This window comes from Lithobates pipiens, unplaced genomic scaffold (genome assembly GCF_037356315.1).
Source record: "Lithobates pipiens isolate NorthernLeopardFrog02 unplaced genomic scaffold, aLitPip1_a1.2 Scaffold_22, whole genome shotgun sequence".
NCBI classification, from domain to species: Eukaryota; Metazoa; Chordata; class Amphibia; order Anura; family Ranidae; genus Lithobates; species Lithobates pipiens.
In genome coordinates, this window is record NW_027507784.1 from 6,321,903 (window position 1) to 6,349,209 (window position 27,307).

Below are 27,307 nucleotides of genomic sequence, written 5' to 3' on the forward strand. Positions count from 1 at the left end.
ACTTACTACCCCTCAAGTGGAGAGGTTCTAAATACCAACCGCTAGACCCTCTCCCTTTACTTTTCCATATTTGATTTGATTCCCCTTATTGCCCCCCCCCACCCCTTTCACCCCGCCTTTACAATGGAATGACCTATTTGGATACGGCAAACCCATGACATTATAGATTGCTGCGTAGCTATGCTGCATAGCTCCTTTTCCAAGTTGGGTTACAATACAACAATTCAATTGATTTTTGGTTACACCAATTAACCTGCTTTTGCTGCTCTTATTTTTTTTTTTTTTTTCATACTTACTGAATTTGTTTTGTACTTCTACCTTATGTGTAATGCCTGAGACAACCTTCAGATCCTCCGTTTTGGCTGTTGTCATTTTCACTTTCTCATTGTCTGACTATTGTGAGTGTCTTTCCTTTAATTCAATATTTTTTTTTTGTAAAAAAAACAATGGCTAACCCATGAGGTTTTACTGCTCCCCCCCCCCCCAAACTGTTAGTGAACAACTCTTGAAGTTCTCCTTAGAAGATTACCCAAGGTCTCCATTACATTGAGATCCCATATAATATGGGAACGCCAAAAGCAGGTTGATATGTGTATTATGCTGATGTTTTGATACAGTATGATTAACAGCTACGCCTTTCTCTTTGGATAGGCCATCTCCATCTGTGGTCAAGACATAGAGGTCCTGAGGAAGCTATCATTGTGAAACGTGTCAACCTCTTGAGTGTTAATAGAGTCACATAATACTCGAGTATAAGCCGAGATTTTTAGCCCCTTTTTTTAGGCTGAAAGTGCCCCCCTCGGCTTATACTCGAGTCACCGCCGTCTGCCTACCCGATCAGCGTGTCGAGCAGACAGACTGCGGCCATTCCACTATTCAAAAGCCGCGCCTCCCTGTCTGTGATAGGCGGAACACTCAATTTCCCAGCAGTCAGTGGTCCGCCTATCACGGACATCCGCTCATCCTCATACTACGAACGAGGATGAGAGGATGTCCGTGATAGGCGGAACACTGACTGCTGGGAAATTGAGTGTTCCGCCTATCACAGACGGAGGCGCGGCTTTTGAACAGTGGAATGGCCGCTGTCTGTCACAGACGAGGAGAAGAGGTGCGGCGATCCTGGCATGGCCGCCGTATGTTTTTACATGCAGATCGCTGCAGAAGGACACAGGCTGCAGAAGGATAAAGAGGCACAGGACACAGGTAGGCTGGACACAGGGATGGACACAGGGATGGACACAGTGATGGACACAGTGATGGACACAGGGATGGACACAGGGATGGACACAGGGATGGACAGGCATGTCTCACCCTCGGCTTATACACGAGTCAATACGTTTTCCCATTTTTTTTGTGGTAAATTAGGGGCCTCGGCTTATATTCGGATCGACCTATACTCGAGTATATACGGTAAGTGTAATAATTGACATGTTATATATGTATTGAGCTAATGGTTTTCTTTTAGAAAATGTATGTTAAACAATTTTTACTTTTGTAATAAAGGCAATATTTTATCTATTGAATTCTGATTGTCCTCTTCTGGTACCACGAGCAAATGTTTAAGTTCTTGATCAAAGAGCTAGAGTTGCATTATTTACAAAAAATCACAGGCTGTGATTTTCTCTCAGGGTCTCAGCAAATCCCTAAAAAGTTACAGTTACATTGGTGGTTCAGTGGAACATCTACAGTATGTCCCTCTGTAGACAATCACCATACCTCCATATAAATTTGGGAATGGTGTTACTACTTAATCCCCTCTTACGAGCACATCAGAGGCTGAGTGAGGTAGCAGGCAATGAAGGACTTAGTCTTCCCTCTGATCATTGTATATAGAGGAGGAACGCACATCAGCTCCGAAGAGGAGTCTGAAGAAATGTGCATTAATTGATTGGTTGGAGAATATAAAAAAAAAAGTGATCTTCAGTTTAAAAACAAAGTGAAAATAAGAGCATAGGATCAGGAATGGAGGGTGGAATTGTGCACTTTGGTTGAGGTGCGGGGTATGAAGGAGATTGTGCCGGTTTTCAGGTAGAATGGGAGGAAGTGGATTGGCACTGTGACGTGCATATAGATTGTCAGTTTGACTGCTCTCACAGATACCATTGAAATAATTTCTACAACATAAAACCTTGCATAGAAATTAAAAAGATACAACGAAACAAGTAAAGTACCATTTTTTTTTTTATTTACCTGCAATGTCCAGGATTACTGTAGTATATTGCCGTGTGACGCAGGGGAATCTGGCTGATAAGGAATTCAGAGCTCTGTCCAAGTAGAATGAAAACTCCCAATACATCATATATACTTCCATCACTACAGTAAGGGAGGTCCCCTCTGTAACACAAATCAATCAGAAAAAAAAAAAAAATCAATGATCTATTGATATTTTTTAAAACACATTCAGGATCATCACTGGTACCATTGTAACAAAAAGTCTATTTTGGTGATGAATTTGGAAAATGTATGTTGTTGGAGCTGTAAGATGGGTAAAGATGGCAGTGACATGTTCTCTTTTTTTTTCTGTTTAGACAGTTCAGCAGTAGAGAAGTTGATAAAATCTGTCAATTTCTGTATTAAATGATTTTCCCGTTGATTGAGCGTATGTCATGAATACAACCTCCCCATTTTCAAGGCTAATGGGCAAACAGTTGGCAAAAAAAGCTCATGGGGGCTGGACACTTCCCTGAGAAATATGTACCTATGAAATTTTTTTTCTGGTGCAGTGATTGTGTATGTGTGTGTGGGGGGGGGGGTGTATCATGGGGGGCTAATTGGAATCTGGAAGCCCACTTTACAGTGTGATGGGAGGCCAAGGATATCCACTCACCTATTTGGCTATATAAGGGGTATATAGTAATCTATGCTAATCTATCATCAATCGCTTTGTCCAGCATTGCAGATCTTCTCCAATAACAATACACTACACCCACCATACACCAAAAGTAATAACTTGCTGATCCTGACAGCGCAGCCAATGAAAAGCAGCACATATATAGACTTATCTCTCTGTCACTCTTCTCACTCCTCCTATTAGCATGCTCCCTGCACTGCAGCATGCCAGATTGGGGCCATATGCTGTTTCGCCATCTCCTTTTTTTTTTTTTACTTTTTTTAACTATTTTTTTTTTTGCATACTGTCATCAGAGTAGTTCAATGTCATAATAGTACTATCGTACTATATAATACTGTACTACTCTAGGGTTGTGATCAGGATTTTTTTTTTACAATTTTTTATCTTATAACAATGATGATAACTACCATACATTGCTTTCACTCCTGACAGCTCCCTTACTATTGTGATGCTGTGGTTGGCTACAACTAACAACGTTGTACAGGGTGTCAGGTACCATGTGATAGCTGCAGGCCAATCACAGCATCACAACAGTGGACAAGCTGTTCATGAACATCAAGCCTTTTGTGACAGTTTTGCAAGGATGCAATCATGCAATCAATATAATTGGTTCTAGTATTCAACATGATACCACAAGCCTCTCACAGAGGGCTGTGCTCTATGCCGAGCGATCATGGTATTGCAGCGCTGCACTCCCCAGAGGGCATGCCAGTGCACCTGTGCTGATGTACTAGTATGTCACTTAGCATGCAGCTGCTGCCCAACCGCAGTAAATGCACTGTGGGTTGGCAACATGCGGATAATAATTGAACCCCAGTGATGGGTTCTCATGAGATCACATGTATTTTTAAGACCTAAGGTAGTCAGTTCCCACTGCAGATAGTGTATAGCTCTATTGGTTTAATTCATGTGGTTCAAATCCATATGTAGAGTTATTTGTTGTAATTTATTTCAGTCAAAGAAAAATTAAATAGTGTAAGATATAGTGATGATTTTTTTGTCTTACTTCTTCTTGTATCAGAAATCCCTTACTTGGTGACTTACCTCTCTGTGTACAGTCGTAAGAATGAGTATCTGAATAAAAAGTAAAAAATATTAAATGAGATCCCTGCAAAGCATCGTTCTCTACAAAAATGAAAAAATTAATAAACATCAAAGGGGGAACAACCTCCAACTATTCTGTCTGATTAAAGTCAACTACTCACTCCCACATAAAAATAAGTAAATTATATTGAATATAATCACATATATATATATATATATATATATATATATATATATATATATATATATATATACAGTGGTGTGAAAAAGTGTTTGCCCCCTTCCTCATTTCCTGTTCCTTTGCATGTTTGTCACACTTAAGTGTTTCGGAACATCAAACCAATTTAAACAATAGTCAAGGACAACACAAGTAAACACAAAATGCAATTTGTAAATGAAGGTGTTTATTATTAAATGTGAAAAAAAATCCAAACCATCATGACCATGTGTGAAAAAGTGATTGCCCCCTTGTTAAAACATACTATAACTGTGGTTGTCCACACCTGAGTTCAATTTCTCTAGCCACACCCAGGCCTGGTTATTGCCACACCTGTTCACAATCAAGGCATCACTTAAATAGGAGCTGCTTGACACAGTAAGGTCCACCAGAAGATCCTTAAAAGCTACACATCATGCCGAGACCCAAAGAAATTCAGGAACAATTGAGAAAGAAAGTAATTGAGATCTATCAGTCTGGAAAGGGTTATAAAGCCATTTCCAAAGCTTTGGGAATCCAGCGAACCACAGTGAGAGCCATTATCCACAAATGGCGAAGACATGGAACAGTGGTGAACCTTCCCAGGAGTGGCCGGGATTTACCCCAATTACCCCAAGAGCGCAGCGACGACTCATCCAAGAGGTCACAAAAGACCCCACAACAACGTCCAAGGAACTGCAGGCCTCACTTGCCTCAGTTAAGGTCAGCGTTCATGCCTCCACCATCAGGAAAAGACTGGGCAAAAATGGCCTGCATGGCAGAGTTCCAAGGAGAAAACCACTGCTGAGCAAAAAGAACATCAAAGCTCGTCTCAATTTCTCCACAACACATCTTGATGATCCCCAAGACTTTTGGGACAACATTCTGTGGACCGATGAGACAAAAGTGGAACTCTTTGGAAGGTGTGTGTCCAAGTATATCTGGCGTAGAAGGAACACTGCATTTCATAAAAAGAACATTATACCAACAGTAAAATATGGTGGTGGTAGTGTGATGGTCTGGGGCTGTTTTGCTGCTTCAGGACCTGGAAGACTTGCCGTGATAAAAGGAACTATGAATTCTGCTGTCTACCAAGAGATCCTGAAGGAGAATGTCCGACCATCTGTTCGTGTACTCAAGCTGAAACGAACTTGGGTTCTGCAGCAGGACAATGATCCTAAACACACCAGCAAGTCCACCACCGAATGGCTGAAGAAAAACAAAATGAAGACATTGGAGTGGCCTAGCCAAAGTCCTTACCTGAATCCTATTGAGATGTTGTGGTATGACCTTAAAAAGGCCGTTCATGCTCGAAAACCCTCTAATGTAACTGAATTAGGACAATTCTGCAAAGATGAGTGGGCCAAAATTCCTCCAGGACGCTGTAAAAGCCTCATTGCACGTTATCGCAAACGCTTGGTTGCAGTTGTTGCTGCTAAGGGTGGCCCAACCAGTTATTAGGTTTAGGGGGCAATCACTTTTTCACACAGGGCCATGATGGTTTGGATTTTGTTTCACCTTTAATAATAAACACCTTCATTTACAAATTGCATTTTGTGTTTACTTGTGTTGTCCTTGACTATTGTTTAAATTGGTTTGATGTTCCGAAACACTTAAGTGTGACAAACATGCAAAGGAACAGGAAATGAGTTAGGGGGCAAACACTTTTTCACACCACTGTATATATATATATATATATATAGTGGTATTGGGGGTTATTTAGCTTCAGTGTAGAGCTTACCAGTGAGCTGAGTCTACGCCAGATATGCAGTTTAAGGGATTTTTTTGGCCTATGTTTATTGAAGTAAAAGAAAAAACAGTCCATCCAGGGTTCCCACGCAGGGGTTTCTTCCATAAAGCAATAATGAAATAATTGGAAAATACTGAGCCACCTGGCTCTCTGGTCAGCACTGCTGTTCAAGCGTTGACCTCAGTCCTCTTGACCCTGTAACTGTGTCCCTGTTTGGTACCCACTCTGTACCTCTGGTGACACTCTCTCTTACAGCTTCCTGGCTTACGTTATTGCCAAACGGCTGCTTTAGGCCTGCAGCCTTAAGTCTGCTCCTTAGAACAAAAGGGTTTCCGTGAGTTAAGCTCTCTCATAGCTTACTTCTGATCAGCACCTTGCTGCTCTGTCACAAAGTACATCTGCCTCCTGCAGACATGCATGCTCTGGCTGCACCCATGCAGTCTCTGACTCCTGCAGAGGAATGGGAGTCCACCTGAATCCCATGCACAGACTTCCTGTCATAGCCAGGTCACAACTAAATAACCCAGCACACAGCTGTACACCCACTCCAGAAGAGGGAAACAAATCCCCACCACAGTGGATAATTACATAAATATTACATAGATATAGATAAAGCGCCCCAAATCATCACTGACTGTGGAAAATGTTGCCTTTCATTTGAAAATTGCGGTCCCAGAGTCTGGAGGAGGAGTGGAGAGGCACAGAATCCAAGTTGCATGAGGTCCAGTGTGAAGTTTCCACTGTTATTGATGATTTGGGGAGCCATGCCATCTGCCGGTGTTGGTCTAATGTGTTTTATTAATCCAAAGTCAGAGCGCCCTCTAGCAGGAAATTCTAGAGCGATTCATGCTTCCCTCTGCTGACCAGCTTTATAGAGATGTTGATTTCTTTTTCCAGCAGGGCTTGCCACCTCCCACACTGCCAGAAGTACCAATATCAAGTCACATGATCATGGTATCACTGTGCTTGATTGGCCAGCAAACTCCCCTGACCTAAACCCCCTAGAGAATCTGTGGGGTAATGTTAAGTGGAAGATGAGAGACACCAGACCCAACAATGTAGATGAGATGAAGGCCTTTATCAGGGTAACCTGGGATTCCATAACACCTCAGCCGTGCCACAGGCTGATCACCTCCATGCCACGCTGAATTGATGCCATAATTCATGCAAACGGAGCCCCAGCCAAGTATTGAGTGCATATTATATTGTACGTGCATGTACTTTTTACTAAGCCAACATTTCTGTATTAAAAAATCCTTTTTTTTTATTGGTGTTATGTAATATTCTAATTTTCTTAAATAGTGAATTTTGTGTTTTCACAAGCTGTAAATAAGGATGGGCTGAACGGACCCCTGTTTGGTTCGCATCCAGAACCTTCAAACACCGTGAAAATTCAGACTTGAATGATGAACCCCATTAAAGTCAATGGGATCTGAACGTCAAAAATCAAAAGTGCCCATTTCGAAAACTTATATGCAAGTAATTGGGCATACAATGGTTATAGGGGTCTGGGTCCTGCCCTGGGAGACATGTATCAATACAAGAAAAAAAGTTTGTGAAAAACATAATTTTTAAATGAGCAGTGCTTTTTTGATTTTTAAACTTAAAGTAAAAAAAAATTAAAAATTCCTTCCAATATAGTGCCTGGGGGGGGGGGGGGGGTCCCTTTAGTCTACCTGTAAAGTAGCAGATCTGTACCATGTCTAGAATCTGCTACAGCAATAATTGAATTTATAAAGCCAAAAAAAAGACATTTTCCCTGCAAGCTGTCTTTATTTTGCTCAGCAACAGCTTGGGAGCCAGTGTGTATGACGAGGCCACAATGTATTGCACTGGGAACAAGATTAGAGTTTTTTTGGATGCATTCTGGTGTAACTTTGACTTTGGAAAGAAGTAACAGGTGCTTAAAAATTGGTGGCTTGATGCCTTTTTCCATTCAATTCAGTGGAGCGGTGCAGTTTTTGGTGTGTGTGTTTTTTTTGTTTGTTTTTTACAGCACCAAATAAGGACCAAAAATGCAGCAGTAAGACCCACAACTGAAAAACTCAACAAACCCACAATGGACCAGTTTGAAGAGTTCCATATTTCCATAGTAGCTGAAGAAGTAGCTGGCGTTGTAGACTCAGACTTACCCTGGTTCGCATCCTTTATATAAAACCGATCTCAGAAAGTGAAACTAGGAATAGTAATGGCCGAACGGTTGGCCTGGCGGTCGTTTCGCTGCGAATTTCGGCTGTTCGCGGTCCGCCCGATCAGCGGACTATTGCCGCCGTTCGCCCGGCGGACTTCCGTGTTTACTGTGTAAAAGAACTTTGACCTATGATGACACATCCATCATGGGGTACAGGACAGCCAATTGAGACATTACAGCACATGGACACTTGGACATTCCCCCTAACTTATAAATACACCCGATCCGGCGGCCATTTTACATTCTTTCTTCTGTCACTATAGGGAGAGGTTGCTGTGTGGAGCAGGGAGAGATTGCAGTGACCTAAATCGCTAGCTATTTGGTACACAAAAGTTCTTTTCAGGACTGGTATAGGTGTTAGGTGTAGTTCAGGATAGGCAGTGCTGTGCTAGTGATTGTTGCAGCAGCCTGAGTGTCTTTTGTCAGTGTAGAGAAAGGGACAGGACGGTGTGTGCTGCAGGGACAGTCAGTTTAGTCATTAGCTGTTACTATCAGGTCCACAAAAGTGCTATTCCAGTTATTGTTCCAGTCTCCTCTGTTTTGTCAGTTTATATAGGGACAGGCAGGAAGCAGTGTGTGAGGCAGTGAGGGTCAGTTTAATCAGTAGCTGTTACTATATTAGGTCCACAAAGGTTCTTTTCAGGACTGGTATCAGTGGTATGGTAATAGGCTTGTACACGTATAATATTCTTTCTTCCAAATATAGAAAGAATATTATACTTGACTGCTGCCCTTCTGCTGCAGTCTGCTAATCAGTCACAACTTACTTGTTCCACAAAGGTCCTTATAAGGACTGGTAACCTGGTGTAGGGTGCTACAGTACATAGGGTTGAGTGAGGTACAGTCTGCTATTCCGTAAGGACTGGTATAGGTCCACAATACATAGGGTTGAGGTGCACTACTGCTGACTGCTGCCCTGTACTGCAGCAGTCCTTCATCGGTATAGGGACTGACATACAGTCTGCTAATCAGTCACACACAACCTACTTGTTCCACAAAGGTCCTTATAAGGACTGGTAACCTGGTGTAGGGTGCTACAGTACATAGAGTTGAGTGAGGTACAGTCTGCTATTTCGTAAGGACTGGTATAGGTCCACAATACATAGGGTTGAGGTGCACTACTGCTGACTGCTGCCCTATACTGCAGCAGTCCTTTAGTAAAGGGACTGACGTACAGTCTGCTAATCAGTCACACACAACCTACTTGTTCCACAAAGGTCCTTATAAGGACTGGTAACCTGGTGTAGGGTGCTACAGTACATAGGGTTGAGTGAGGTACAGTCTGCTATTCTATAAGGACTGGTATAGGTCCACAATACATAGGGTTGAGGTGCACTACCGCTGACCGCTGCCCTATACTGCAGCAGTCCTTTATGAGTATAGGGACTGACGTACAGTCTGCTAATCAGTCACACACAACCTACTTGTTCCACAAAGGTCCTTATAAGGACTGGTAACCTGGTGTAGGGTGCTACAGTACATAGGGTTGAGTGATGTACAGTCTGCTATTCTATAAGGACTGGTATAGGTCCACAATACATAGGGTTAAGGTGCACTACTGCTGACCGCTGCCCTATACTGCAGCAGTCCTTCATCGGTATAGGGACTGAAGTACAGTCTGCTAATCAGTCACACACAACCTACTTGTTCCACAAAGGTCCTTATAAGGACTGGTAACTTGGTCTAGGGTGCTACAGTACATAGGGTTGAGTGAGGTACAGTCTGCTATTCTATAAGGACTGGTATAGGTTCACAATACATAGGTTTGAGGTGCACTACTGCTGACCGCTGCCCTAAACTGCAGCAGTCCTTCATCAGTATAGGGACTGAGAGTTTTGTCATAGGGTCATTTAAAAAATGACAGGCAGAGGAAGAGGCAGGCCCTTCCACAGGGGTGGTAAGGGTAGAGCAGGAGCAACAGGCTTGAGCCAAAGTGGGAAGTTGCAGAAGGTGCGTTCAATTACTTTAAAGGACGCACCAAACTTGGTTGAGTGGCTCACTCAGCCTTACTCTTCTGAACCCTCATCATCCTCTCGATCTGCACCCTCTTCTTCACTCTCTGCTATGTGCACCCCCAAAGACACTACCACCAACAACAACACCACCACATACCTTCCGCTTGAGTCACAGGAATTATTTTCCGATCCTTATCAAGACATTTCTGATGCGCAGCCACTCTTGGTATTGGATCAGGAAGAGGAGGTAGCAACAAGCGCTACTCAGCAGTCTGACGACAGTACCCAGATCAGCCCAAGGAGGAGGTTGGTCCCCGGTGTTGCTGCCTACTCCGAGATCTCTACTTATAGCGGTGGGGAAGGTGACGTTGATGATGACGTGTCTAGTGATGTCACGTGGGTGCCCACAAGAGAGGAAGAGGAGGGGAGTTCAGAGGGAGATATGGACCAGCAGATAGGGAGGAGAAGCAGCAATAACTTACATTGCACAGCAGGGACAAAGCAGACTGCAAATGTATCAGGAGCGAGTCATCGACCATGTACGGTCACATCTGGCGCTCCCAGGACACCGGCACATGGCTCCGCAGTGTGGGCTTTTTTTAACGTGTCCGCTGCTGACAATAGCGTTGCCATCTGCAATCTTTGCAGTCAACGCATTAGTCGCGGTAAGCCCAACACTCACCTAGGGACGACCGCCTTAAGAAAGCACATGAGCAGCCATCACCGAGCCCAGTGGGAGCAACGGAACACACAAAGCCACACTGCAGGCTCTCACCGTCCAGCCTCGTCTTCTACTTCTCCTTCTCCTCTCTCCTCACAATTGTCCTCCACTCCACCTTCCATCACGCCAAGCTCGTGTTTTTCTGCAAAAAGGCAGGCTTCCGTGGGCCTAATGTTCGAGCGTAAAAAAATGATGACGCCGGATAACCCTCTTGCCCAACTGTTGACGGCTGGCTTGTCAGAACTGATAGCCTGCCAACTACTGCCATATAAACTGGTGGACTCAGAGGCCTTTCGAAAATTTGTGCCCATTGGAACACCACAATGGAAGGTCCCAGGAAGGAAGTATTTGTCACAGAAGGGCATCCCAGAGCTATATGGCCATGTTCAGCGGCAAGTGAATGTATCTCTGGCACACAGTGTCGGTGCCAAGATACATCTGACCACAGACACGTGGTCTAGCAAACACGGGCAGGGAAGGTATATCACTTTTACTGCCCACTGGGTGAACCTTCTGACGGCCGTCAAGCATGTAACCCATGGCACCCGTGTAGATTTGGTTTTACCGCCATGGATTGCATGCAGGCCTGACTCTTCTTCTCCTCCTCCTCCTACTCCATCCTCCTCCCTCTCCTCCTCGGCTGACTCCTCCTTTTCTGCTGCTAGCGTCTCTTCCGCTGCCCCACCCAAGCTCCCCAGAACCTATTCGACATGCCAGGTGAGACGTTGCCATGCCGTGCTGCGTCTGTTGTGCCTGGAAGCCAAGAGCCACACTGGCCCGGCACTCATTTCAGCTTTGCGTTCACAGGCAGATCAGTGGCTAACACCGCTCAATTTGACAGTTGGTAAAGTGGTGTGTGACAACGGTGCCAATCTGCTTAGCGCATTGAAACAAGGCAAAATCACGCACGTGCCATGCATGGCACGCGTCTTAAACTTGGTCGTGCAGCGATTCGTTGTCAAATACCCTGGGGTCCAGGACATCTTGCGGCAGGCAAGGAAAATCTCGCCCATTTCAGAAGATCTTACACGGCCATAGCTCGCCTTGCTGACATTCAGCGGCGACACAATATACCGGTCAGATGTCTTATTTGCGATTGCCTGACACGATGGAACTCAACCTTCTATATATTTGATAGGCTGCTCCAGCAGAAGCGTGCAGTTAACTTCTACCTGTATGAACTCTGCGGCAGAACGGGTTCTGGGGAACTGTTTTTTTTTCACGGCACCAGTGGCTGCTCATGTGCGACGACTGCAGACTTCTGCGGCCATTTGAGGAGATCATCAAACTAGTCAGTCGCAGCCATGGTGCCATCAGTGACATGGTACCTTATGCCTTCTTTATGGAGCGTGCATTGTGGCGTGTCATTGATCAAGCTGTGGAGGAGCAGGAGCGGGAAGATGAGGAAGTCGCAATGCTGGATGAATTCCCGGGGGGGCTACTCTATCTGAGACAAGTGAACAACAGGAGTCTGAAGAGGAGTCAGAGGAGGATGGTGCCGGGCGGATGAGGAGGAGGAAGAAGAGCATGCTTTAAACCTTTCTGGGACCCCTGTTGTTGTGCGTGGATGGGGAGAGGAGAATGAAGAGGACGACATTATCCTGGATGATGAGCAGGAGTCAGGCCACCACACCGCTTCCACTTTAGTGCAAATAGGGGCCTTCATGCTCCAGTGTTTTAATAGGGACCCCCGTATAAAAAGCATAAGGGTCAAGGACAAGTACTGGGTGGCAACGTACTTAGACCCCCGGTACAAACACAAAATGGCGGAAATGCTACCGCCGTCACAGAGGGCTGTCAGAATGCAGCACTTCCAGGCCTTGCTTTGAGAAATGCTGCATTCTGTTTTTGCGTGCGCTGGCAGGGGAGCAATTCCCACTCCCAGAGAAGGAGTTGCGGGTACCAATCCAACAGCGCCTGCAAGAAGAGGCCAGTTTGAAGATGCGTTGGTGACTTCGGATATGAGGTCATTCTTTCAGCCGACCCATCGACAGGTGTCATCCGGATCCAGCATCAGGGAACGCCTAGACCGTCAGGTGTCCGACTACATCAGGTTAACGCCCGATGTGGACGCTCTGAGGAGTGATGAACCCCTGGACTACTGGGTGGGCAGGCTTGACCTCTGGCCAGAGCTTGCACAATTTGCAATCGAACTTTTGGCTTGCCCCTCATCCAGTGTCCTGTCCGAAAGGACATTCAGCGCAGCAGGGGGGATCGTGACCGATAAGCGTACTCGCCTAGCTCACGACAGTGTTAAAGCGGAGGCCCACCCTAAAGTGGACCTTCCGCTCATCGGAACCCTCCCCCCCTCCGGCGCCACAATTGGCACCTTTCAGGGGGGAGGGGGGTGCAGATACCTGTACAGTACAGGTATCTGCACCCACTTCCGGGATAGCTCTCTGCGGAAAGGGGCGTAGATTACACCCCTTTCCGCAAGTGCCCGCCCCTTTCCGCAAGTGCCCCGCTGCCTGCTGGGAAAACACACCGATCCCAGAGGCAGCGGGGACCGTCCTTATTGCGCAGCGCGGCTCGCGCATGCGCAGTAGGGAACCGGGGAAATGAAGCCGAAAGGCTCCATTTCCTGATTCCCATACCCAAGATGGCGGCGGCAGCACCCGAGAGACGATCTACAGATCGGCTTCGGGTGCCGACATCGCGGGCGCGCTGGACAGGTAAGTGCCACTATTTTAAAAGTCAGCAGCTGCAGTATTTGTAGCTGCTGGCTTTAAAAAAAAAAAAACGCGGAGTCCCGGCGGACTCCCGCTTTAACTACCTCACATTTCTAAAAATGAATGAGGCATGGATCTCGGAGGAATTCAACACATGTGACCAGTAGACCATGTATATGTCTATAAACTATTTTTTTAATCGAGCACACAGACCTTCTTTCTTCATTTGGCTCACTTCCTTGTCCAAAAAAAGCACACCGTACTATATGCCCGTACCCTCCTGTTTGAAGAGGTTGAGCGGTGTCATATTTCTACTGGGGCTGCTTATTATGAGGGGCTCCCACCATTCCTGTGCTGTGCTGACTTCCTCCTGGGGCTGCTTATTATGAGGGGCTCCCACCATCCCTGTGCTGTGCTGACTTCCTCCTGGGGCTGTACCTCTGCTGTGCCTATTATGAGGGGATCCCACCATCCCTGTGCTATTCTCATTATGAGGGGCTCCCACCATCCCTGTGCTGTGCTCATTATGAGGGGCTCCCACCATCCCTGTGCTATGCTCATTATGAGGGGCTCCCACCATCCCTGTGCTATGCTGACTTCCTCCTGGGGCTGCTTACGGTGCAGGTGTCAGTGCTGTATATCACGGTGCTGATGTCAGTACTCTCTATCACAGTGCTGCTGTCAGTGCTGTATATCACGGTGCTGGTGTTAGTGCTTTATGTCACGCTGCTGTCAGTGCTCTCTATCACGGTGCTGGTGTCAGGTGACTCTATCACAGTGCAGGTGTCATTGCTGTATGTCACGCTGCTGATGTCAGTGCTCTGTATCACGGTACTGGTGTCAGATGACCCTATCACGATGCAGGTGTCATTGCTGTATGTCACGCTGCTGGTGATCATCTCCTGCACCCTCTTCTTTGCCTACCCTGGTCCCTGACCTTCTGTCTCCTCCATTGCCTTCATGCGCTCCACAGTCCTGAATTGTCACAACAATTTCCCATATAAAAAAAGAATGCTTGTAGTTGTCGATCCCAGATTCACCTCATACATGTGTTATGTCATTGGCCATGTGGTGGGACTATGTTTGCACAGCTATTAATTATTTTGTGGCTGCAAATTTGACCTGTAGGTTTGCAAAGTTCGCCTCTCATTGAAGTCAATGGGGCCTGCCGCGAACGTTCCGGTTCGCGAACTAATGGCCGTGTTCGTGATATGTCCCATCGGAAGTTCGTCCATCACTAACTAGGAACGTTCACTTCGGAAGCGCGAAAAATTACTTGCGGAGTCCTTCAAGGATCACCCCTGTCACCCGCGCTCTTTAACATCTACCTCTGCTCACTCCTCAAAATCATCAGCAACCAGGATCTACTTTATCACTCCTAGGCGGATGACATCCAACTCTACCTACGCATCACCAACAAAAAAGACCAATACCAGGCACTGGAAAACTGTCTCTCAATGATCGGCAATTGGATGACTGAGAGCTCCCTTAAACTCAACGGATCCAAAACAGGACTCCTCTTGCTTCACGCAAACCAATACAAAAACCCTGACATGATATGCACACCACTCACCATCCTCGGACAACCCATCACCCCCAGCACTAAAGCCAAAAGCCTCGGAGTCATCTTTGACTCAGACATGACGATGGATGCACAAATAGGATCAGTAGTCAGCGGATCCCACCACCTTCTTTGCCTACTGCGTAGACTCATCCCCTTCATCCTGGAAGGAGATACAGCAGCAGTAGCTGGAACAGTCATCAATACCCGCTTGGCCACGCAAATTCCTTCTACCTAGGACTTCCAAAATACCAAATTTCACGTCTATAAACCGTCCAGAACACAACAGCCAGAAACTGGAAAAAAAACATGAGAATCAATCACCCCATCCCTGAGGACCCTCCATTGGCTAGCCGTGAAGTATCGAGTTACATTCAAGACTCTCTGCCTCACTCAGAAATGTACACAAGGAAAAGCCCTACAATACCTCTGTGACAAAATAAAGCACTAGACCCCAGGTCGCACGCTCCGGTCAACTAACCAGAACCTCCTCCCCATCCCCAAGACCCGTTAAAAAAATAATAGGCAAACTAAGGTTTGCAGTACAAGGACCACGTTTATGGAACGCTCTACCCATGGACATCCACTTGGAGGAAAACTATCTGGTCTTCAGGAAGAAGCTCAAGATCCATCTCTTCTGAAAACCCAGATGGACACTGGCAGAAAAATTGCCCTGAGGCGATTTAGTTCGCTTATGTAGCGCTATACAAGTTATTCATTCATTTATTCATTCATAGTTCCATAGGATTTAATGGTCATGCATTTTTCTTCCACTTAACCCCTTTTGGCCCGAAAAAGGGTCAATGGAGTGTAGCGAACAAACGGCACTCCTGTGATTCCAGGAGAAGTATAGCCAAAATATCTTTGAATAAACTTCTCCATTAATTCTCTGCATTAGGCTAAAAAATACTCTCCCCCAGCCCCCCCACCCCCTTATTATACTTACCTAAGCCTGATATCGATCCAGCACGGTGCTCGAGAGCAGTGGTTTTCCCGACTCTGTCTCTCCTCATGGGGCAGATTAATCAGGGCCGTCTTTAATACTGGTTGGACCCTAGGCAAAAATTTTCTTGGGCCCCCCCCCATGCAGTTTTTCTCTCCACCTGCTCTGAGACATACAATAAATAGCAGCTAGACTTAAAATCTGTTTACTGTATCAGATCAGGCAGCAATTGCGATTGGTTACCAGCTGTTACAGCATATCATTACTGCTTAATGACGGGTTGCTAGAGGCTACAGCACACATTACGGCTCACTGATTAGTTGCTTGAGGTTACAGCAAATGATTTCTGCTTGTTAATTGGTTACTAGAGATTACTGTAAAGTAATACTGCTCACTGATTGGTTGCTAGAGGTTACAACACATCATCTCCTCACTGCAGGGGAGCATGATACACATATAAATGCCAGCTTTATTTACATATCAATGCTGCCGGCCGCATCTATTTACTTAGTAATGCCGCCACTATTTACATATGAATACCTGTTTTTTACATGTAAACACAGGGTCTGTAGGTGAGTTATCTGTACACAATAGGGCAGAGCTGGGCAGCATTAGTACCATCACTTCACTGAGATATTGGGACTAAAACTTCAAGGGACAAGGGAATTTACACTGGGATAGTTGGCAAGTATGAGGCAGCTGCTTTGGGCCCCACAACAATGACAGGGCCCAGGGCAGCTGCCCCTTTTGCCCTGTATTAAATACGGCCCTGAGATTAATAGCAGTTGGAGTCTTTGGCTCTTGCTGCTGTCAATCAAATTCTGTGATGGGACAGGGCCATGTCACATTGTCTTTACTTATAGATGCAGAATAAGGGTTTGGAGGTCTGGTCCCCAGCCAGAACCACCAAAAAAAGGAAGGAGCTAGCGGACTATCACGGTACACCTTGAAAATGAAGCAGAAATAATTGTGTATACAATTATATAACAAAAAAATTACATCAATTTATTTATACAATAAAATCAATCAACAATACAAAAACTTGCACACGAGGTGAAGTATTTCGACTAGTTTCGCTATGTCTTAGCTTCTTCAGGAAATACATACATACTGAGAAAATATAAACGAATAATGACATGAACAACATTAAATGAATAGCAGGGAACAAACAGGGGAAAAAAAAATATCTTTTCTAGTGCCACCCTTAAACTTCCAAGTGGAGAACTGTATAAACCTCACTTCTCATCTAACTGTGGCACTACGGGTGTGGTTTATTTGATGCTTTGTAGTTGTGGTGCTTTTTACGTGGGCAAGACTATTAGGGAGCTCAGACAGAGAGTGGGTGATCACGTTTATTATTCTACCAACGGGAAATTGACCACCATTGGTCGACACATTGGTCTTTACCACAAATTTGACCTACAGGCGGTGAATTTCATTGTATAAGAGGTGGCGCCACCCGATGCTAGGGGTGGCAACCGAGACAAAATTATATTACAAAAGGGAAACCCTTTGGATTGAGAGGTTGGGCACTTTGATGCCACCAGGCCCCAAGAGACTAACTCTTTGAAATCCTTTTTATAAAGTTGATCCAATAGCTCTCTGTCTGGGCCACCTACCGTCTTGCCCATGTTCTTTATGTGAAATTCACATTTGTATTGGCGATAGCCCAATTTGATAGGGTGGCTCGAGATACAATCCGGTTTTTAATCTTGAAATAACCCCTAAATAAGTTTGAAATAATCTTGAGATACATTTTTCAAAATGTCGATTGTGGATAGTTTGTAGTTCATCCATCTAATGCTATCTTTAAATGTAAGCCAGCCAATAAAAACAAAAAAAATGTAAACCATTTTCTATTATGTATAATTATTATTGTCTTGGGATATAATGTTTGTATTATTATTTTTATTGCGTTTTTTGGAGACATGTTTAATCATTGATGTATAATTTGTGTATTTTAGGCAGCTTCTGATTCCTCTGCTTGGCGCCTCCATCATGCCCAGGTTCCTGGGATTTGCTTTCCGGCGATTGGTTGGGTCCTTGGGGGTGATAGAGTCGGTGATCCACCTTTCATTGGGGCTCTACCTTTTCTCCCCTTGCACGCGTCCCGGCCTAGGCATCTATGGCCTTGGGACCTTGTGCGCAGGCGCGCACGGGGGAGTTACGCACATGCGCGCTGTGGGTCCTGTTAGGCGCAGGTGCGCGCGCAACGTAGCCATGCGTGCCCTGCGGGTGATAGGGGCACAGTTCGCTGTTGTGCTGTGTTTGTCTCCACGTGCGCGTCCTGTAGGACTCTTGACTCAGTGACGGTGTGCGCGGGCGACGCGGCCCAAGGGACAATGAGCGGGGTTGGGGGGGGGTATTTGTAGCGGGGTTTCCCACTGTCCAGACAGGCCTGTGATGACCTGGAGGATGCTTGTGACAACCTGTGTTGCAGGGTAAGCCCAGCACTATTTGATGTGCACCTAAATGTGATCTAATTAGAGAGTACCTATATAGCTTTAGAATGACTTAGCCTTATATATTATCATTCTAGGTTGTAATCTTCATTACTATTTGACCATGTGCTTTGGCGTGTTGGCTATCAGCCCCGCTTATTACCCAGGTTTTTCAGGTATAGACTGTGTCCATTCGTTTTAGGGATACTTTCAATACTTTCTCCTCCGGGTCCAAGTTTTCTATATATCATTCCTGCCCAATAGGTATGTTTTATCTATATTAATCCACATATACCTGGCCCTATTATTCCTTCCATCCTTTCCACTATACCACTAACATATATTAATCTCCTTCACTTCACATGTGTTTCACAGGTCTTAGCCTTCACTCCTATGGTTCACTGCATGCACAATGTGTTGGTTTGTTTGGTTTGTGTTATTTGGTTTATTTTTTCCATCACCAGTCACTTCTTTACACTGTGTGTTTAATTTTCTTTTTTTCTCACTGTTTTTTTTTCCTTTCTTCCCCTACCTATTTCATTCCTTCCCTTTTTATCCTTTTCCCTCCCTTCCCTCCCCCTTCTCTCCTCTCCTTCCCCCTCCTTCCTGTCCCTTTTCTCCACCCCCCCTTTTTCTTCTCTCTCCCCCCCCTTCCCCATCCCCCTTTCTTTTCTTCTCCCCCCTTTCTCTTTTTTTTTCTTTTTTCCCTTCTCCCTCCCTCCCTTTCCCCCCTCCCCCCTCTTTTAATTTTATTTTCTCTGTTCCCCAGTTTTTGCCCTTTTTCCCCCTTTCCTCCCCTTCCTCCCCTTCCCCCTCCCTTTCACCCCCCTTCCACTCTTGTTTTTTTCTTCCTCCCCTTTCTTTTTCCCTTCCCCCTTCCTCCTTTTCTTCCCCTTCTTTCCCTTTCCCTTTCTTTCCTGTTTCTTTTCCCCTTCCATCCTTATCTATCCACTTTATGCTTCACTGAATTAGGTCACGACCCCATCACTAGGGGTATTCTGCACTTATTATGTCTTTAATTGCACATATGTGGTTTGGGTTGGAAATTGATGGTTGGATTCTGCCATACATATAGTTCCGGCAGGTCTCTTGGCCAATTTTTTTACTGTTTCCCACAGGCACCGGCCTTCTGTGGGATTAATACCTCCCCCAATCGCCAGGGGAGGCTCCTCCGGGTGCCCTGGGTACCTTGTTGGCACTTGAAGTGGGATAAGAACCTATGGTTCACCAACTTGGTTATGTTTTTTTCCCTTTTCTATTACTATATATTTTTCTTTTCCCCTGTTTGTTCCCTGCTATTTATTTAATATATGTTGTTCATGTCATTATTTGTTTATATTTTCTCAGTATGTATGTATTTCCTGAAGAAGCTAAGACATAGCGAAACTTGTCGAAATACTTTACCACGTGTACAAGTTTTTGTATTGTTGGTTGATTTTATTGTATAAATTTATGTATTTTTTTATATAATTGTATACACAATTATTTGTACTTCATTCTCAACGTGTACCGTGATAGTCCGCTAGCTCCTCCCTTTTTTTGGTGGTTCTGGCTGGGGACCAGTCCTCCAAACCCTTATTCTATATAATTACGGGTGATAGTACAGAATTGGAGCATTATTCTAATTGTATATGTCGTGAGGCCATTCATTTACTGCAGGCCATAGACATGTGCATAGGGTATGCTTGGCAGGCATGTACTGGCCATAGGGACTATAGGGAGTTTCCCGGTGGGCCGATGGCTCAGTGGGCCGGTTTCAGTGACAGCCAGTGGCATCGCTGGGGGGGGACTTTTGGGGCTATAGCACCGAATCTAGGGCCCATAGCCCCGAGTCAGTCCAGGAGTCCCCAACCACAGGGTCCCAGACCACTACCTGCCCTCTTTCTTGTGACCCTGATGTAAGGAGGGGCTCTCTGGGGACCCTGATGTAAGCCGGAGGCTCTCTGGGGAACCTGATGTAAGAGAGAGGCTCTCTGTAAACCCGGATGTAAGGGGGGGCTCCGCGGGGACCCGGATGTAAGGGGTTGGTTCTCTAGGGACCCTGATGTAAGGCGGATGATCTCTGGGGAATCTGATGTAAGGGGAAGACTATATGGGGACCCTGATGTAAGGGGAGGCTCTGGGGACCCTGATGTAAGTGGGGGGCTCTCTGGGGACCCAGATGTAAGGAGGGGCTCTCTGGGGACCCAGATGTAAGGGGGGCTCTCTTGGGGCTTTTTTGCCCAATTGCGTACAGTTTATATACTGTTTTTTGCGTGTTTGCAAAATTAAAGTGGGCCGGTCTGGATGAAGTCCAGGGCCAAATTTTTGTCCCAGTCCAGCCCTGATGCTTGGTGTGCCTGGGCACACTCTAATTACCTCATAGGGTTCCGATTCCCCCTGCTTCCTATCTCGCCTCCCAGCAGAGCTTCCAGTTTCCCTCCTCTCTTCTCAGGAGCGGGAAATGGGCTGATAAATATTTCTAACTGGTCTTTCTTTTCTGAATGAACACAGTGAGAGGTCTGTGCCAATTGCTCTTGTTTTCATTCTTAAAGGGGTTGTAAAGGTAAATGTTTTTTCACCTTAATGCATTCTATGCATTAAGGTGAAAAAACATCTGACAGTCCCGGCGCCCCCAGCCCCCCCGTTTTACTTACCTCACCCCCTCGAAAGTCCCACACTCATCCCCCGACGTCCTTTCCACTATTCAGCCTGGCCGCTGATTGGCTGGAGTGGATGGATGGAAAGCAGCGCAGCCATTGGCCATCCACTGACGCGGAGCGCCGGGGGCGGGGCCGCGTGATACAGCGAGCGGCTATAGCCGCCGGCTGTATCACGGGAGCGCGCCCGCAGATGCTTCTCACCTCAATGTGAGAAGCACCTGCGGGAGGAAGCCGAGACAGCCGCCGAGGGACCCCAGAAGAGCAGGTTCGGGGCCACTCTGTGCAAAACGAGCTGCACAGTGGAGGTAAGTATAACATGTTTGTTATTTAAAAAAAAAAAAAAAAAATTCACTTTACAATCCCTTTAACTAAACTCAACCCCTTCATGCCTGAGCCTTTTTCTGGCACTTGTTGCTTACAAGTTAAAATCAGTATTTTTTGCTAGAAAATTACTTAGAACCCCCAAACATTTTATATATATATATATTAGCATAGACCATAGAGAATAAAATGACGATCACTGTTTAATGTCACACAGTAATTGCACAGCGGTCTTTCAAATGCTATTTTTTTTGGAAGAAATACAGTTTCATGAATTAAAAAAAAAAAAAAAAACAGGAAAGTTAGCCCATTTTTTTTGGTATAACGTGAAAGATGATGTTATGTCGAGTCAATAGATACCTAACATGTTGTGCTTTAAAATTGCGCACACTCGTAGAATGGTACTTAAAATTCTCCATAGACGACAATTTAAAATTTTCTACAGGTTACCAGTTTACAGTTACATAGGAGGTCTTGCTCTAGAATTATTGCTCTCGCTCTAATGACTGCGGCAATAACTCACATGTGTGGTTTAAACACTGTTTGCATTTGTGGGCGCAACTTATGTATGCGTTTGCTTCTGCGTGCGAGCACGGGGGTTTGAGGCGCTTTAAAGAAATATATATATATTTTTTTTTGTTTACGCTGTCCTTCTTATTTATTTATTTTTTTCTGATCATTTTTACATTTTTATTGCTGTCACAAGGAATGTAATCACCCCTTGTGATGGTAATAAGCAGTGCCAGGTACTCTTTATGAAGAGTTCTGGGATCTATTTGACCCCCAAATCCCTCCTTTGCACTTAAAAGCATTCAAAACACCAAGTTTGGCAGTTTTTAATACTCAATTTTTATTTATTTTTTTATTTGGCGACTTTAAGTCTTCAGTAAACCAGAAGTGATGTCATGACATCGCTTCTGAGTTACTAGATCCGGTTCACAAAAAGTGTAGCTGCTGACTTTTAATAATCAGACATTCTCATGGTCCAGCGATGGGGGCGAATGAAGTTCCGTTCCTCTCCCCCCTCCTCTCTGCGTCGCCGGCATTCTAAAGCCTCATACACACGATCGGACTTTGTACAAACTTTCCCTTGGGTTTTTGTACAAAGGGCGTCGGCAGAGGCGGCTCTAGGATTTGTGAGGCCTTAGGCAAAACTTACATATGAGGCCCCAATCACGCCCATAATGGGAAAAAAATTCAAGCAATAAAAATGGCTGCAAAAAGATGCACAGATCTAGCAAACAGTTCATCTGCACCACTTCCAGGGCACCCTCCTCACCCATCAGACATATGCAGCCATTAAAACATCTGGGGCCCACCAAGGTGGCAACCCCTCTAAGAATTTCTTGTGTCTTGGGAGAATGGGGAGGAGATGTCACTGAGCCATTCCATATCCGCAGAGGAAGTAGAGCGGGGGGATCCCAGCACAGTGCAGGGGGAGCAAGAGTGGGGAAGGGAGACAGAGAGGAGAGGAGAGAGAGGGGAGGGGAAGAGAGAGATTGTGAGAGATAGGGGGTGGGAAAGAGAGAGAGGGGGAGGGGAGCAAGACATTGTGAGTGAGAGGGGGAGAGGGGGGTGAGAGAGGGGTAGATAAAGGGTGCACAAAAGGGGGAGAGAGTGGTGGAAAGAGGAGAGGAGGGGAGGGGGAGAGAGAGGGAGGAGAGAGAGAGAGAGGGGGGGAGGAGAGAAAGGGTGGGCAAGAGGGGGAAGAGGGAAGGGAGAGAGGGAGGGAGGGAAGAGAGGAGAGGGGGAGGGAAGAGAGGAGAGAGGGAGGGAAGAGAGGAGAGAGGGAGGGAAGAGAGGAGAGAGGGAGGAAAGGGAGGAGAGAGGGAGGAAAGGGAGGAGAGAGGGAGGGAGAGGAGAGAGGGAGGGAGGGAAGGGAGGAGAGAGGGAGGGATGGAAGGGAGGAGAGAGGGTGGGGAGGAGAGACGGAGGGATGGAGAGGGAGGGAAGGGGGGATAGAAGGAGGGGAGGAGGAGAGAGGGGAGGAGGAGAGAGGGGAGGAGGAGAGAGGGAAGGAGGGGAGGGAGGAAGGAAGGGAAGGGAGGAAGGGAGAAAAGGGAGGAAGGAAGGAAGGGAGGAAGGAAGGAAGGGAGGGAGGGAAAGGGAAGGGGAGGGAAGGGAGGGAGGGGGAGAGAGGGAAGGAAGGAGAGAGGGAAGGGAGGAGAAAGAGAAGGGAGGGAGGAGAGAGGGAGGAAAGGGAGGAGGAGAGAGGGAGGAAAAGGGAGGGGGGAAGAGAGGGAAGGAAGAGGGAAGGAGAGAGCGAAGGAAGGGGGAAGAGAGGGAGGGAAGGTAGGAGAGAGGAAGGGAGGGAAGGGAGGAGAGAGGAAGGGAGGAGAGAGGAAGGGAGGGAAGGGAGGAGAGAGGAAGGGAGGGGGGAGGGAGAGAGGAAGGGAGGAAGGGAAGAGAGAGAGGGACGGAAGGGAAGGGACAGAGAGAGGGACAGAGAGAGGGAAGGAAGGGAAGGGACAGAGAGAGGGAAGGAAGGGAAGGGACAGAGAGAGGGAAGGAAGGGAAGGGACAGAGAGAGGGAAGGAAGGGAGGGGAGAGAGGGAAGGAAGGGAGGGGAGAGAGGGAAGGAATGGAGGGGAGAGAGGGAAGGAATGGAGGGGAGAGAGGGAGGGAAGGAAGGAAGGAAGGGAGAGAGGGAGGGAAGGAAGGAAGGGAGAGAGGGAGGGAAGGAAGGGAGAGATAGAGGGAGGGAAGGGAGAGAGAGAGGGAGGGAAGGGAGAGAGAGAGGGAGGGAAGGAAGGGAGGGGAGAGAGGGAGGGAAGGAAGGGAGAGAGGGAGGGAAGGTAGATAGAGAGGGAAGGGAAGGGGAGGGAAGGAGAGAGGGAAGGGAAGGGGAGGGAGGGAGAGAGGGAGGGAAGCGGAGGGAGAGAGGGAGGCAAGGGAGAGAGGGAAGGAAGGGAGAGTGGGAGGGAGAGAAGGGAGGGAAGGTAAGGAGGAAGGGAAGGGGGGATAGAGGGAAGGGAGAGAGGGAGGGAAGGGAGAGAAGGAGGGGAGAGAGCGAGGGAGGGGAGAGAGCGAGGGAAGGGAGTGAGGGAGGGGAGAGAGTGAGGGAGGGGAGAGAGTGAGGGAAGGGAGAGAGTGAGGGAAGGGAGAGAGTGAGGGAAGGGAGAGAGCGAGGGATGGGAGAGAGTGAGGGAAGGGAGAGAGCGAGGGAAGGGAGAGAGCGAGGGATGGGAGAGAGTGAGGGAAGGGAGAGAGCGAGGGAAGGGATAGAGCGAGGGATGGGAGAGAAGGAAGGGAAGGGAGAGAAGGGAGAGAGGGAGGGAAAGGAGAGAGAGAGGGGTGGGAAGGGGTAAGAGAGAGAGGGGGAAGTGAGAAAGAGGGGGGTGAGGGAAAGGGGGTGAGAGAGATCTAGAGATCTGTCCCTGTCTGTAGCCCCTGGGGGGGGCAAAGAGCAGAGAGAAGCTGTAGAGTGCTGGGGGGTGGGGACCGGAGAGTGCTGGGGGGTGGGGCCTGGAGAGTGCTGAGGGGTGGGGGCTGGAGGGTGCTGGGGGCCAGAGAATGCTGGGGGGCAGAGAGTGCTGGGGGGCAGAGAATGCTTGGGGTGGGGGGCGGAGAGTGCTGGGGGCCAGAGAATGCTCGGGGTGGGGGGTGGAGAGTTCTGGGGTCCAGAGAATGCTCGGGGTGGGGGGCGGAGAGTGCTGGGGGCCAGAGAATGCTCGTGGTGGGGGGCGGAGAGTGCTGGGGGCCAGAGAATGCTTGGGGTGGGGGGCGGAGAGTGCTGGGGGCCAGAGAATGCTCGGGGTGGGGGGCGGAGAGTGCTGGGGGCCAGAGAGTACTGGGGGGTGGGCGGAAGAGAGTGCTGGGGGCCAGAGAGTGCTGGGGGTGGGGGCCAGAGATTACTGGGGGTGGGGGCAGACAGTGCTGGGGGCCAGAGAGTGCCGGAGGGTGGGGGCCAGAGATTGCTGGGGGGTGGGGGGCATGGAGTGCTGGAGGGTGGGGGGCAGGGAGTACTGGGGGGTGGGGGGGAGAGTGCTGGGGACCAGAGAGTGCTGGGGGGTGGGGGCCGGAGAGTGCTCGGGGTGGAGGGTGGAGAGTGCTGGGGGTGGAGGGTGGAGAGTGCTGGGGGTGCGGGGTGGAGAGTGCTGGGGGCCAGAGAGAGCCCCAGGGGGTGTAGGGTGGAGAGTGCTTGGGGCCAGAGAATGCTGGGGGGCAGAGAGTGCTGGGGGGCAGAGAATGGTGGGGTGGGGGGCGGAGAGTGCTGGGGGCCAGAGAATGCTCGGGGTGGGAGGTGGAGAGTTCTGGGGTCCAGAGAATGCTCGGGGTGGGGGGCGGAGAGTGCTGGGGGCCAGAGAATGCTCGGGGTGGGGGGCGGAGAGTGCTGGGGGCCAGAGAATGCTTGGGGTGGGGGGCAGAGAGTGCTGGGGGCCAGAGAATGCTTGGGGTGGGGGGCGGAGAGTGCTGGGGGCCAGAGAATGCTTGGGGTGGGGGGCGGAGAGTGCTGGGGGCCAGAGAATGCTTGGGGTGGGGGGCGGAGAGTGCTGGGGGCCAGAGAATGCTTGGGGTGGGGGGCGGAGAGTGCTGGGGGCCAGAGAATGCTTGGGGTGGGGGGCGGAGAGTGCTGGGGGCCAGAGAGTGCTGGGGGTGGGGGTGGAGAGTGCTGGGGGGTGGGGGCCGGAGAGTGCTGGGGGTGGAGGGTGGAGAGTGCTGGGGGTGGAGGGTGGAGAGTGCTGGGGGTGGAGGGTGGAGAGTGCTGGGGGTGGAGGGTGGAGAGTGCTGGGGGTGGAGGGTGGAGAGTGCTGGGGGTGTGGGGTGGAGAGTGCCGGGGGCCAGAGAGAGCCGCAGGGGGTGTAGGGTGGAGAGTGATGGGGGCCAGATAGTGCTAAGGGTGGGGGGTGAAGAGTGCTGGGGGGGAGCTTGAGAGGGGAGGCAGAAAGAATTGGAGAGCAGGGGGTGCTAGCGAAATGGGGGTGGAGCCAGCGAGGACAAGAATGGGCTGGAGAGCAGGAGGGGAGGAGCCAGGGAGCAAAGGGAGGGGCTGAAGAGCAGGAGGCGTGGAGAAAGGGAGCACAAGAAGGGGCGGAGCCAGTGAGCACAAGGAGGGGCTGGAGAGCAGGAGGGGCAGAGCCAGGGAGCAAAGGGAGGGGGTGAAGAGCAGGAAGCGTGGAGAAAGGGAGTATGAGAAGGGGCGGAGCCAGGGAGCACAAGGAGGGGCTGGAGAGCAGGAGGGGTGCAGCCAGTGAGCACACGGAGGGGCTGGAGAGCAGGAGGGGCGGGGCCAGGGAGCACACAGAGGGGCGGAGCCAGGGAGTACAAGGAGGGGCCGGAGAGTACGGGGGATGCAGAAAAAGTTAGATAGGAGTGGTGGAGAGACTGCACATAGATAGTGGAATTGATTTTTCCATATTCCTCCATGCAACCGCTGAATGATCACCTCTCCTCCCTGCAGACATTCAGCGGCTGTATGGAGTAATATGGAAAAATCAATTCCACTATCTATGTGCAGTCTCCCCACCGCTCCTCCTATTCAGGCACACAGGGAAGGCTGCACGGCATGGGCACTCACCTTTCCTCTGGTCGGCAGCATAAGAGTTCCTCCCTCTTCACACTCATGGTGGGACTATCCAGCTGGGTGGTTTTTCAGCAACCCCCCCACTCCAGAACCAAATAGGAGGCAGATGCGGAGGAGAGGTCTGGTGAGCGGCACAAGAGAGAAGCTCAGGTGAGGGTCCCACATGGACATGCCGCCCTCATGCCGTCTGTCATCCAGCCACTGCGCCACCTAGAGGACTCTACTGTCCCGCTCCCCGCACTTGCTGCCACCGCATTGATCACAGGCAAATTAGTCGATTGCGAGGCCCTTGAGACTGCGGGGCCTTAGGCAATCGCCTAATTTGCCTAATTAGAGAGCCGCCTCTGGGCGTCGGCCCAGGACTTGTATTGCATACACACGGCGGGACTTTTTCAGCCAACTTTCACCAAATCACGTGGGTTTTTCTGCTCTTTACCGCCACCTTTGGTCAACTTCTGTATTGTTGTCTGATCTTTTGCATTGGTTCTGAGCATGGCG

General features: G+C 48.3%; 1 protein-coding gene across 1 annotated transcript in view; it reads right to left on the reverse strand.

Annotated features, from left to right (window-relative positions):
* Positions 1–27,307, reverse strand: part of LOC144000342 (uromodulin-like) — a 103,742-nt gene that overhangs the window by 70,195 nt on the left and 6,240 nt on the right. Inside the window, exons 3-4 of the mRNA XM_077494133.1 lie at positions 3,896–3,925; positions 2,191–2,334 (exon numbers count right to left, since the gene is read on the reverse strand). Of these exons, the coding sequence (XP_077350259.1) occupies positions 2,191–2,334; positions 3,896–3,925 (174 nt within the window). The remainder of the gene's footprint in view (positions 1–2,190; positions 2,335–3,895; positions 3,926–27,307) is intronic.